At 44.0% G+C, this 14,611-nt stretch overlaps 1 protein-coding gene across 1 annotated transcript in view; it reads left to right on the top strand.

Annotated features, from left to right (window-relative positions):
- Positions 1–390: 390 nt before the first annotated feature.
- Positions 391–14,611, top strand: part of LOC121838799 (RING finger protein 150-like) — a 31,253-nt gene continuing 17,032 nt past the window's right edge. Inside the window, exons 1-2 of the mRNA XM_042311997.1 lie at positions 391–915; positions 12,160–12,410. Of these exons, the coding sequence (XP_042167931.1) occupies positions 459–915; positions 12,160–12,410 (708 nt within the window). The 5' untranslated portion in view covers positions 391–458. The remainder of the gene's footprint in view (positions 916–12,159; positions 12,411–14,611) is intronic.

Below are 14,611 nucleotides of genomic sequence, written 5' to 3'. Positions count from 1 at the left end.
ATCTCAAGAATTTTGAACGTTTCTTCAAGTGCAATCGCAAAAACCATCAAGGGCTATGATGAAACTGGCTCTCACGAGGAACTATTGCCGATCCCTGTATCGGCGAACACTAGCCTTTATTATGGGGGACAGGTTCGACTATCTTCGTGATCCCCGCCCAGGTCACATGTTTAGAAAGCTTGTCCAGCTGACTGATAACAACATTGCAGGCCGGTCGCTTAGGTAGCAGTAGGCAGGGTGGAGAAGCACGCCTTTTACAACCAACTGTTTAAAAACATTTCTGTCAACAACCAGAAGCTACCTTTAACCAGTTGGTTTGCTACATCACTTTTCAAGTATTTCAACTTCAGGGTAGTCCGAAATCGTACTCGTCGAGCTTGGAAAGGGGAGGCTACCAGCGAGAGGCAGCTTTTAGACTTGGTGGAGAGGGAAACATTCGCTATATCCTCGGACTGAACATGGCAATGACCCTCATCCAAGCCTGCCGCAGTCTAGCTCTCTCAACATGGCTGCTATCCTTTTGCTTCGTGCATTTGCTGTGCCTGGACTTTACGGTGGCGGAGAAAGAAGAATGGTACACCGCGTTTGTCAACGTTACTTATGTGGATCCCGTGACTTCAGAAATCAAAACAGAGAAGACTGAGTGTGGAAGATATGGCGAGCACTCCCCCAAGAAAGAAGCAAGAGGGCAAGTGTTGATGCCTTTGCTTTTGCAAGAGAGACAAGCTTGCGACCCGAACGCTAAGTATCCCCTGCCTTATCAAAACAATGCTTGGATGGCGTTGATAGCTGCGGGGAATTGTACATTCAGAGATAAAATTCGCAACGTCGCTGCACTCCACAACGCATCTGCAGTCATAATTTATAACGCGGGCTCCACTAATATCAACGATACCATAACAATGCCTCATCAAGGTAAACTACAATTTCGGGGGAGAAATGCATCATACTCATCAATCGTACATGACTGTATGCGATGCACTCTATCACTTGTATGAGACACTGTACTTGTCACTGTTGTGACTTGGTGACAGTTTACAAGTGCTCTGCCCTCTTATCATGTCGTTATGTCAATGGCACACTGTTTTAGGCTGTTGAATACTGGCAATGCAATCATGTCAGTAAGCCACAAGCTCAAAACTGTCAAACTCACTATTATATATTGAACTAATCAACAAAGAAGCACATTGTTCATTTGATGCACATTGTCCACAAAACTAGATTTTGGATTTTAGGCCTACTTGTTAAGGGAATAGGCCACTTGTGTAAAATATATATGTTGATATTATGCTGCATAGCCCATGCATGAACTCACCATGACCCTCTGGGAGTTGTATCCACCCAGCTCATATAGACTATTGATGCATGTTTCCCTGACTGCATTGGGATAGATCAGTCAAGCTCTGATATCCTACACATTCCCTATACATTTTAGCCTATATCTAATTTGAATGCATATCTGATTCTGAACTGGGCCAAATGTTGAGTCCGGGGTTGGCATGGTACTGGCTCAGACCAGGCTGAGGCTGTTGTGTAAGCTAAAGAGTTCTCCTGTAATTTCTCTCTCTGGCTCATTCTTGACCGCATCAAAATCTGACCTCACCTCGCTCCCTGTCCTTCTTCAGCACTGACAACTGACCAGGTGAAAGCCAGCCTCATGATGAGCTTCCACCATTATTGTTTTCACTTGTCAGGTATGTTCCAATCAGTGCAGATGAAGGGAGATGAAGAGACAGATTATTATTATTTTTTTACAATTTAGAGCCTGTCTCTCCTGCTCTCACCCTGAGCCATGTAGGAAAGAATCAAGGACAAAGAGCAGAGGGGGGACAGGAAGTAGGAGGATTTTAGTTTTGGGTGGACAAATATTAATGAAAGAAGGATTTAGCACAGTTATGATTTCAAACCCAAAATGATTTAAATTTTTGGGTTGTAAAACTGCTTTGCAAGAGATCCAAATGGCAATCCATATTTTATTTTAGGTTTATTTATCTAAGAACAAATTCTTATTTTCAACTGCCTGTTGTACCTGGGATTTGAACTTGCAACCTTCCGGTTACTAGTCCAACCACTAGGCTACCCTGCTGCCCCGGTACAGCCTCTGTCAACTTAGTGTGTGTGCATTAAAAAAAAAAAAATGGTACCTTTATTTAACTAGGCAAGTCAGTTAAGAACAAATTCTTATTTTCAATGACTGCCTAGGAACAGTGGGTTAACTGCCTGTTCAGGGGCAGAAAGACAGATTTGTACCTGTCAGCTCGGGGGTTTGAACTTGCAACCTTCCGGTTACCAGTCCAACGCTCTAACCTCTAGGCTGTCGCCCCGTGTGTGTGCATGTAGAAGAGTGTTTGTTTGTTTTCGTAAAACCTACCCAATTCAATGGTGACACTGAAGTAACATAAATACACTTTGTGTATTAATGGGGTCGACAGACTAATTCAAATGTACTAATTGAGTCATCTCTGTTTAGCCTTAGCTTGAACATCTACAGAAAGTGGCGGTTACTATGACAACTTTTCTTAGACATCTGATTTCGTGGCGTGCTTTTAATTGAACTATCACAGCGTAGTGATGGGTGGACATGTTTAAGACGAGCCAGCTTGGAGAGTCTGTCCATGGGAATATCTGAGTCAGCCATCCCCCCAAGCACATCCAATGGACATTTTAATCAGTTGGGTATGTTATCCCTCAGTCGAAGGTGTTTCCGTCTGGTCCGGGTCCAATAGTGGAGCCAGCAGTGAAGGCTTTAACAGAAAAAACTGGTGTTAACTGGCTGCCAAGTTTCCACTGTAGACTGCTCTCTTTCATATCTAGGCTGGTTAGGCCACCCCAGCTCTGCAAGTGACAGTTTGGTGGTGGGCTCTGGCCACTCTAAACTCTTGCACCATCGTTGCAAAGGAAAAGCTCTTAGGAGAAACCTAGGGTTGCAGCATCTTATGAGTCCTACACAAAACACCCTCCTCTCCTCTCTATCCATGATCCATACTAGAGGTCGACCGACTATGATTTTTCAACGCCGATACCGATTATTGGAGGACCAAAAAAGCCTATACCGATTAATCGTTTGATTTTTTTTTTAAACAAATAAAAAAAGTTTTAAAAAGTAAATTTATAATGTAAAATTTTTTTATTTAATTAATTTGTAATAATGACAATTACAACAATTGATCATCCTTGAGATGTTTCTACATCTTCATTGGAGTCCACCTGTTGTAAATTCAATTGATTGGACATGCTTTAAAGGCACACACCTGTCAATATATGGTTCCACAGTTGACAGTGCATGTCAGAGCAAAAACCAAGCCATGAGCCACAAGGAATTTTACATAGAGCTCCAAGACAGGATTGTGTTGAGGCACAGATCTGGGGAAGGGTACCAACACATGTCTGCAGCATTGAAGGTCCCCAAGAACACAGTGGCCTCCATAATTCTTAAATGGAAGAAGTTTGGAAACACCAAGACTCTTCCTAGAGCTGGCCACCTGGCCAAACTGAGCAATCAGGGGAGAGGGGCCTTGACAGAGGTCTAGAGTTCCTCTGGAGATGGGAGAACCTTCCAGAAAGACAACCATCTCTGTATCACTCCACCAATCAAGCCTTTATGGTAGAGGGGCCAGACGGAAGCCACTCCTCAATAAAAGGCAAATGACAAGGTTCTCTCGTCTGATGAAACCAAGATTGAACTATTTGGCCTGAATGCCAAGCGTCACGTCTGGAGGAAACCTGGCACCATCCCTACGGGGAAGCATGGTGGTGGCAGCATCATGCTGTGGGGATGCTTTTCAGCGGCAGGGACAGAGAGACTAGTCAGGATTGAGGCAAAGACAAATGGAGTAAAGTACAGAGAGATCCTTGATGAAAACCTGTTCCAAAGTGCTCAGGACCTCAGCCTGGGGTGAAGGTTCACCTTCCATCAGGACAATGACCCTAAGCACACAGCCAAGACAATGCAGGAGTGACTTCGGGACAAGTCTCTGATTGTCCCTGAGTGGCCCAGCCAGGGCCCGGACTTTAGCCTGATCGAACATCTCTGGAGATACCTGAAAATAACTATGCAGCGACGCTCCCCATCCAACCTGACAGAGCTTGAGAGGATCTGCAGAGAGGAATGGGGGAAAAACTCCCCAAATACAGGTGTGCTGAACTTGTAGCGTCAAACCCAAGAAGACTTGAGGCTTTAATCGCTGCCAAAGATGCTTCATAAAGTACTGAGTAAAGGGTCTGAACACTTATTTAAATGTGATATTTCTGGTTTTTTTTTAAATATACATTTGCAAAAATTCTAAACCTGTTTTTGCTTTGTCATTTTGGTGTATTGTGTTTAGATTGTTGAGGGGGAAAAAACAATTTAATCCATTTTAGAATAAGGCTGTAATGTAACAACATTCTGAAAAAGTCAAGGGGTCTGAATACTTTTCGAATGCACCGAATGACTGACGTGTGTGTGTGTGTGTGTGTGTGTGTGTGTGTGTGTGTATGGTTGCCCACATGCGTTTTGAGCTCGGCTACACTCCTTTGTCTTTACTGTAGCTCTGTTTACTGAGACAGATCATGTTAATGGATTGAAACTAAACGAACCATGTCTGTGTCTTAACACAACCTGACTGTGCGACTGGTTTGACGACGTGCTGTAAAATGTAGCACCCTCCTTCACAATGGGCTGACAGGTAGTGCATAACCTATCACCCTGTTAGCACGCTGCCAAACTGCATTAGCCTGCTGCAAAAGCACTGACACACCTCCTCCAACCAATACAGAGTGTCGACTGTCTGTATGGGCATCCAAGCTGTGCAGGTGATCGGGTTGCATGAGGGTTGGCATCAATGGAATGGTTACCATTGCTGACGTTTTGCCTTCTTTTAACTGAGGATTACGCCATGTGGACCAAAACGGGTAATAACATTCATATAAACCCCTTTGTTCACATTCACTGGCAGTCTCTTGACAGATTCCAAGCCCTATCTGCATCATCTCCTGGACTGGACAGGAGCATGCTGGCTTCTAATGGGGAAGTGAGGAGAGATGATGGAAGGCCCTACCAGATGCCTCAGACACATGGGGCCAGCCGAGGAGAGGGGTTCGGGGGGGGTGGACCCCCATTGGGTCCCTCCCTGCTTGGCTGGCACAGCCCAGGAGATGTGTCTGTTAAGGTGTCAGCATTCTTCAGCTCAGCTAGGTGAACCGAACAAGCTTGTATATCCCTTAAAAGACCCTCGCTTGAACAATTATCAAAAGCGTCGATGGTATTGTTTGTCCATTTTGAGAAGCCATAGCCAGTATACACTTCTTCAAAATAGTTAAATTAATCTAAAATAACTCAAGAAATCTGTTATTCATTTTGAAGTTTTTGCTGAGGGGATCTTAGTCTTGCAATTTTACATCTAACTAAGATGTTTGCAGTATTTGTCTCTTATTTTTTTTTTTTTTGCATGAAAAACACTTTACTGAAGAATCCCTATTATTGACCAATCACCGACAAAGGGGCGTAGACTTCGGCTACTGACTTCGGCAAAAAATTGTATGCCTGAACAACTGAAGTGAACCAAAACGTCACAAAAAGTTGGCATTATATATGCACTAACTCTTCCAAACTATTTTGTCTGGGAAGCATGTGGATACGAACCACACCACACACACCCTTCCTGCTGAGAGGGTACAGCAGGCCAGCAGTCCCTGGGTACCTACGGAAAAGAGGAGACTGCTATTTCTGGGGCTGCTAAGACTCATACTCCCAGCCCTGAAACGAACAGACAGGGGGAGCAATGATGAGGGAAAGGGGGACTAAAAGAAAGCGAAAGGAAGTGCCAACAGAAGTGGACTGTATCGGCCAGGGTAACCGAGAGCCAAGAATCTCGTTCTCTCTCTCTCATCTTAATTAGGTTGGCCCCACCTGTGACAAAGAACGCATACAAGGCCTTTTTGTATGAGAACACTCAGACCTCTATGTGGACAGGACACATGAATCCTATCAGGGCTGATCTTTATGAAAGACTAGACATTTGCAGTCTGGCTTTTATATGGAGGGAGAGCAATGAGCATGTGGAGGACATTTTCTGAGAGCTGGAATTAATCACTAGATTTCTGTACGTGGCTCCCTCCCTCTGCCTGACCATGGTTTTTTAGGCCGTTGTTTTGTCGGCCATCTTGGCTATGCAAATTTCAGTGGCTACATGTATGAATTATTTTATATTTTTATGCACATTTTCGCTGGACAGACTAACACCGTTGATATTGAATAAGGATTTGTGCTGTTTAATTACAGCTAACCAAATACTATTATCCACTACACAGCAGGTTATGCTGCCCTCAAGGCTGCTAGCAAAAGCTAATCCTCAGCAGCAATAAACAGGTTAGCGCCCTTCCTCTAAAAATCAACTCTAAAAAGTTCACTCGCTCTCTATTCCACCTGGCTTGCCTTATTATGCACCATCATGGTTGATTATGCACCATCGTGGTTGATTGTGCACCATCCTGGCTTATTATCCACCATCGTGGCTGATTATGCACCATTCTTGCTAAAGGGTGTCCACAAAGAGGAGAGATTTTGGTCCAGTTCAGCCTCTGTCGGGCCATCGGTTGATATTACACATTGCTTTGATTTTTAGAAGCAGCTATTTCCGTTTTCTTGTTCTTTCTCTCTTTCTAAATGAAATGGATTCGCCAACTACTTGCAGACAGTAATGATAAAATGTGTATAACATCTTGCCCCTTGTGGAATATCTTTGTGTCTGTATTCTTGTCTCCTTCATCTGGGTTGTAATTTTTAGCCTGGTCCAAGATCTGTTTGTAGTGTCTTGCCAACTCCTGTGGTTATTGACGTGACTATGACCATAGGAGTTGGCAAGACAGCACAAACAGATCAGGGACCAGTCTATGTAATCCAAAATCCCACCCAGATGGTAAAGATGGCTAAAACCTTGAGTCTACTCTGCACTACCTACTTAAGATCTCATACTTAACAGCTGAAGCATGGCCAGTGTGCAAAAGCAGCTTTGCAGATGTAGAACTTTGTCAATGTGTTCCCTTACCATGGCCATATTGTTCTCGAGGCTCATAGAGGTGAAGAAGTTAATCCACTCCTTGAGGCCATGTGTTGCTACTAATCTTTTGGCATCCATGTTGGATTGTGACCTCATGTCCAGATAGTTTTTTTTATTCATCAGTTGAGGGGTATCTGGTTAGGTTAGCAAGCCCATTGTTTTTTTAAAGCTGTGTAGCGTTTGTCAGGGTGTAGGGCTCAGTGTTAACGTAATAGTATTAGCAGCCGTGAGATCTGTTTACCGTGCACACACAGCCTTGTTTTTCTGTCGGTGATTCTGCCGCTGATTGCATTAGGAGTGGCTACCCTTAACAGTTGCTGCTGCAATGCTCGTTGCTAATTCAGCCAACTGTGTCTGTGTGCGCGCTTGTTTGCATATAGGCTTATATGTGACGTTTGTATGAACAAACCATGGTGCTGCTGCAATGCTCGTTGCTAATTCAGCCAACTGTGTGTGTGCGCGCGCGCTTGTTTGCATATAGGCCTATATGTGACGTCCTTGGACCTAATGCATTGTGCCTTGTTGTGTGTAAACCCTATATGCAGGGTAACACAGTAGCCTCCGGCCTACTACCCATTGTGCACTGTTACGTCACAATGTGATTTAGGCCCCGTCTATGCCAGGACATTGGCTCCGGAGCTCTTCGTTCCTGATGCGCTTATTTCATTAGACCACTGTGTATTATTAGATTTAGTCTAGTCGTTTTAGTTTTTTGGAAACAATTAGGCCATCTGAAGCCGAAAAAAGCACACCTTGCCAGTAGCCCTTTAACTTCCGTTTCAAGACGATACGCCTTTGAGAAAAAAGCTTCAAGACTGTATCTTTTGGACCCATACGAAGAGTTGGGCTAGTAAAGATTATTATTATGTAGATTATCTATTGATCTGCTCTCCTTTCTCTCCATAAACCTGTGGCTGTATACGACGAACTAGTTACATATGGAGATTTATGAGCATAATAATGCATTGCACCTTTCCCATATGAAATGTGTGCTGTCCATGGGGGATCAGTCCCTGCGTCACACACACATACCTCGAGGTTTATTTCCAGGACCGCGTCATGAAACTGGGCGCTATGGCGACCGACCGAGAGTACAGAGAAACGAGTTGTAATTCTGTCTCCTCCATCTCTTCCCTGTCTTTTGACCACCCTCTTTCACCCACTCTAATTTGACCTATTCTCACTGTTAGACCCGTACAGATGTGAGTCATGCAACCCTGCCAAGGAAAATTAGCATGCCGTATCCCATAGGCGGAGTGTGAGTTTCAAGTTTGGGGAAGCAAATTTTCACCCGAAAAAATGCACCGTTTATAATAAATCATTCCATGCATCATCATATTTGCAGACTTATGTAAAATAGCCTACTATTCCAAATGTGATGAGTTGATTGGATAGTTGTAATTTAGGCTAATAATATAACTTAATCATTGAATGCATGGCTGTAGGCTATATCAGATACGTTTCTTCTTTCTTTGCACAGGAACATCTTGGCCTTTTATGAACACATGTCATGCAATTCTACTACACTTTATATGACTGGAGACAATAGCAGAATATTTTTTTAGTATGACAAAAATGACAGAGTAGCCTACTCTGCTGACACTGACAAACAGATCAATTAAAATGATGTTGTCTGATCCGTCTAATCTTCCTATGAGAAGGGTAGACACATACAATTATGACGTTCATCTAACCTGGAGGAGGAAATGATTGTCCAAAAACAAACTTTCAAGTAGCACATACCCAACCATGAAAGAGTGAATATGCGCACTCACCAGGAATATGACTGAAACTTTCGGCTGGTGCTAAGAAGAAAGGCTATACTGTTCACTCAATTAAATTGAGAATTTTGGTAACTAAAAGACAGATTAATCTTTTCACTGTCTTTTCTTTACAGCAATAGACATTTGCATTCCAAATTATGTTTTCCTTCAATTGGATTTTGAAATATTGCGATATGCCTGGCTGGGCTTCTACTTTTCACTGACATTCGCAACTTAACAATCATCTATGTGGCTATTTGCCAGGTGTGCTGTCCAAATTGCGGCGCCTTCTGACTGTAGGCAATGCGTATTTTACATTTTTATTTCACCTTTATTTAACCAGGTAGGCCAGTTGAGAACAAGTTCTCATTTACAACTGCAACCTGGCCAAGATAAAGCAAAGCAGGGCGACACAAGCAACAACACAGAGTTACACATAAACAAACATACAGTCAGTAACACAATAGAAAAGTCTATATACAGTGTGTGCAAATGAGGTGAGGTAAGGCAATAAATAGGCCATAGTGGCGAAATAATTACCATTTTGCAATTAAACACTGGAGTGATAGATGTGCAGAATATGATTGTGCAAGTAGAGATACTGGGGTGCAAAGGAGCAAAAAATAAATAACAGTATGGGGATGAGGTAGTTGGATGGGCTATTTACAGATGGGCTATGTTCAGGTGCAATGATATGTGAGCTAATTTGGCAGCTGGTGCTTAAAGTTAGAGAGGGAGATATGAGTCTCCAGCTTCAGTGATTTTTGCAATTCGTTCCAGTCATTGGCAGCAGAGAACTGGAAGGAAAGGTGGCCAAAGGGGGAATTGGCTTTGGGGGTGACCAGTGAAATATACCTGCTGGAGTGCATGCTACGGGTGGGTGCTGCTATGGTGACCAGTGAGCTGAGATAAGGCGTTTTTATGAATATCTGTATCGACAGGAGTAAGATAATTAGGCTATAACATTTTTGCCAATTTACTTTAGGGGAAGCTTAGCTCTTAGCCTTATGGACGCGCCGACTGTCGTATGGCAATCTTTTGGCGGTTTTAAATCCGCATTTGTTCGTGAATATATTTCAGTCTCTGGAGTAAAGTCCAATGTTCCTTTTCTAATCCGGAATTCATTAGTGAGTGGGTAGACTCAGTCATCCATTTTTGAATGCCTTGCTGCTTGCTTTGTGTCTTTCTTGGGCTAAAAGTTTTGCAGCTACTTTTATTTCTTCAGTCACAGCTTTTTCCAACCTGTTTTTGTCTGTTCTGCAGTGATAATATGGTGTTGCTAGGTGCCAACTTTCCTCTCTCTCTTTTTTTCTTTCTCTCTCTATCCATCCCCAGGTATGGTGATATAATGGCCTTGGCCACTTTCAGACCTCCGCCGGGTGCCGAGGGTATCCCACAATGCCCTGTGGCTGGCGGGCTGCCTGGGCAGCGGTGGTGGCAGAGTGAACGAGCATCTCCTTTAGAAATTACTGATAGATGAAGTGAAGCACCCTGGGGCTTCTGTGTTCCTGTGGCTCCGCACAGACGCCACGGTAACAAGGCCGCAGAGTACTAGAGGAAATGATGTCACCGAGTTCCAAAGGCTAATGAGTCACTTAGGCACTTGACGACACAGACATCATCCCACATCAATGTGTGGCTGCAGATGGAGTGACCATGAAGTGTAATCTCTTGTCTGGGATTTTAAACCACTCAGACACCTCTGATAGGCTATACTTCCTATCACTCTCACCTCACCTCCCAATGCTTCAGTCAGTGGTTAAAGTGTGTCTGTGTCCGATAGACAGGTAGGCAGTACATACTGTAGCTGCAAGTTAAGGCACTCAGAGTCTTGCCTCGCTGAAGCTTTTTGGCCTGCTTCTTATGAACGTGAATGGCGACCATTTTGAAATCTTGAGGGGAGTCGATTGTGTTATTTAGTGTGTTAGCTTAGGACTTAGCCCACTTGAAGGATATTTTATCACTGTAATTGTAATTTTCTGTGTGAAGAAAGGGTATATTGAAGCTATAGTATCTTTTGATGTGACGGTTGAGGATTGTGTGATGTGTCAGGTCACAGGCCATAGGGAGAGGGGCTAGATGAGAGGTGAGGATGAGAATAATGTCTGGTGGGAGGCCCTGTCAGAACTTGCTAGTTTCAACTCTGAAAGGAGTTAACTGAAGTGTTAAAACACAATGTGTTAGAGTGGCACTTCTGTTGTCCATGACCTTGATAACATTCAACTCAACAACCTTCAACTCTGTTGTGAAAATGTGTAAAAATATCCTTGGTGGTTACAATTGTCCACTCTGTTGACTATCTGGTGGTGTGAACTAATGGCTTTTCTATGAAATTATGTTCCCTTGTAGAGTGTCTGGGGGGTGTGTGTTGTACTTTGTTTGACCCTAAATGAGCTACCGATCAAACCTTTTTAGTGGCAGCTGGGCCTGACCTAATTGTCAATTGGACTGTGTTATCAAAGCGGTCTGGTATTGTGACACCAGGGATGTGAAATGTTCAAAACGTTGCTGATAGAAATGTCAGCTAATGAACAGAGCTGATATGATTCCTTACGCTGTGACAGACAAATCATTTCTGTTCGACAGATACGTTCTAAATCTGTAACGTTTTCTCCCTTCTGAACAGGGCCACGGGGCTCTGACCCAGACATGGAGAGTCAGGGGTTTGTTTTGTTAGCTCTGCGTCCTGTCTCTGCCTGAATGAAGTCCCAGTAGGCTAGCCTAATGCTAATTACTCACTGTGTTCTACAGACAGTGTTCTGTGAATACAGGTTATTTATAGTTTAGCTCAACCCTGATACACAATAAGGGTCTGATACCTCCACAGAGAGGTTTCAAATCCCATACAAATGAATGGGATCTAATGAAGCCACAAAGGAGCAATTAAAGAGCCACATGCAGTCCCACAGGCACATGTTGCAGATCTGTCCCATACAAAAAACAATATTGGCACATGAATATGGATGTGTAGGTTGTCTCAACAGATCCTTTATTAACTTTCTTTCCAATGAACTACAACATATTTACAGTAGTTGGTTGGATACATTTTGTAGCAGCTGACAAAGTCTTGACTTCCTACCAGCCTGGTGTTCTAGAACAGAGCAGAGAAAATGTCTAAACGGGCCTCTTGGAGATGGGCACTGTTTTCTAAATCACACAACACCAAATGTTGCGCTTAGCAGGAGCTGATTTAGAAAATACAGTGCCCATCTCCAAGAGGCCCGTTTAGACATTTTCTCTGCTCTGTTCTAGAAATGTCTCCCTTTTGCAACTTTTAACAAACCGGATAAATATTTGATTGACTTTACCAACGACTGCTCCTCTTTTTGTTCACCTGGAAATTCCTATTCCAACAGGTACGGGGGATATCGTGGCGATCATGATTCCGGAACCCAAGGGTCAGGAGATCGCTGCTCTACTAGAACGCAACGTCACGGTGACCATGCACATCACCATAGGAACGAGGAACCTTCAGAAGTATGTGAGCAGAACGTCGGTGGTGTTTGTCTCCATCTCCTTCATTGTCCTGATGATCATCTCCCTGGCATGGCTCATCTTCTACTATATACAGCGGTTCAGATACGCCAACGCTCGCGACCGCAATCAGGTACAGTTCACTGTACAGACACATGAATGTAGTCATTTGTACACCCCCCCCCAAATAACAATAACGAGTCTACATACAGGGGGTACTGGGTTAATGTGAGGAACATAGTGAGTGTAGCATTGTAACCAACAATCTGAAGGGATTATAACATAAAGACATGGTTGGTAATGTCATCCTACTGTATTTCAGTGTGTCTCTGATCACACACAGGTTGTCTGCTACTATACACAGGGGGTACTGGGTTAATGTGGGGTTAATGTGAGGAACATAGTGAGTGTAGCATTGTAACCAACCGTCTGAAGGGATTATAACATTAAGACATGGTTGGTAATGTCATCCTACTGTATTTCAGTGTGTCTCTGATCACACACAGGTTGTCTGTTACTATATACAGTGGTTCAGATATGCCAAAGCTCGTGACCGCAACCAGGTATGGTATGACCGTAATGACAGCGTAAACTAGCAGTTTGACCACAGTATGAACATACTTTTTCGATATCTATATGTAGAGCAGTTGCTTTTCTCTGAGGTGATTCGTCTACTCTAAACCTTTCTCTGCTTTTTCCATTCAGAAATGAAGGCCAAAATTAAAAATAGCGCGACAGCTGGGTTTGCTAGTGGAAACCTGTTGGACCGTCAACCGGGTAGTCCTGTTGGACCGTGTAGTCAATGCACACACTGTGGCCCACACTTTTACAAAAAAAGATGCAATCTAGAACCTTAAAGGTTTCTTCGGCTGTCCCCATAGGAGAACCCTTTGAAGAACCCTTTTTGGTTGCAGAGAGAATTATTTTGGTTCCAGGTAAAACCATTTGGGTTGCATGTGGAACCCTTTCTACAGAGGGTTCTACATGGAACTAAAAAGGGTTCTTCAAAGGGTTTTCCTATGGGGACAGCTGAAGAAACCTTTTTCTAAGATTGTCCGATGTTGACACAAATGTCACAGACAACCGCATGGGTTGTCAAGGGGAATGGGTACCATGGTGACAATTGTTAGATTTTTCATACCTGCTGGAGTTGAATTATGATTCACTCCAAGAACTCGCCAGGCCTGAAACCACAAATCTGTTCTCTGTTGATGTCACAATGACTTTCCTTGATGATTGATTGAGAGCAGCTGTGGGCAGTGGCCTGGTCTGATGCAGTTCTTTTCCACAGTGAGAGTAGACCTAGATAGCGAGGGTTAACAGCCTACCTTTCTCTCAATGTCTCTTAGTATTTATCTATCATCCACTCAAATCTCTTCCTCCCTCATGCATTTAGCTCTCTATCGCTCCCTCCCTCATGCATTTAGCTCTCTATCGCTCCCTCCCTCATGCATTTAGCTCTCTATCGCTCCCTCCCTCATGCATTTAGCTCTCTATCGCTCCCTCCCTCATGCATTTAGCTCTCTATCGCTCCCTCCCTCATGCATTTAGCTCTCTATCGCTCCCTCCCTCATGCATTTAGCTCTCTATCGCTCCCTCCCTCATGCATTTAGCTCTCTATCGCTCCCTCCCTCATGCATTTAGCTCTCTATCGCTCCCTCCCTCATGCATTTAGCTCTCTATCGCTCCCTCCCTCATGTATTTAGCTCTCTATCGCTCCCTCCCTCATGCATTTAGCTCTCTATCGCTCCCTCCCTCATGTATTTAGCTCTCTATCGCTCCCTCCCTCATGCATTTAGCTCTCTATCGCTCCCTCCCTCATGCATTTAGCTCTCTATCGCTCCCTCCCTCATGCATTTAGCTCTCTGTCGCTCCCTCCCTCATGCATTTAGCTCTCTATCGCTCCCTCCCTCATGCATTTAGCTCTCTATCGCTCCCTCCCTCATGCATTTAGCTCTATCGCTCCCTCCCTCATGCATTTAGCTCTCTATCGCTCCCTCCCTCATGCATTTAGCTCTCTATCGCTCCCTCCCTCATGCATTTAGCTCTCTATCGCTCCCTCCCTCATGCATTTAGCTCTCTATCGCTCCCTCCCTCATGCATTTAGCTCTCTATCGCTCCCTCCCTCATGCATTTAGCTCTCTATCGCTCCCTCCCTCATGCATTTAGCTCTCTATCGCTCCCTCCCTCATGCATTTAGCTCTCTATCGCTCCCTCCCTCATGCATTTAGCTCTCTATCGCTCCCTCCCTCATGCATTTAGCTCTCTATCGCTCCCTCCCTCATGCATTTAGCTCTCTATCGCTCCCTCCCTCATGCATTTAGCTCTCTATCG

The sequence above is a fragment of the Oncorhynchus tshawytscha genome, linkage group LG34, assembly GCF_018296145.1.
Source record: "Oncorhynchus tshawytscha isolate Ot180627B linkage group LG34, Otsh_v2.0, whole genome shotgun sequence".
Taxonomy (NCBI): domain Eukaryota; kingdom Metazoa; phylum Chordata; class Actinopteri; order Salmoniformes; family Salmonidae; genus Oncorhynchus; species Oncorhynchus tshawytscha.
Note: the sequence above shows the minus strand (reverse complement) of the source record. Positions and strands in the feature narration are given on the sequence as shown.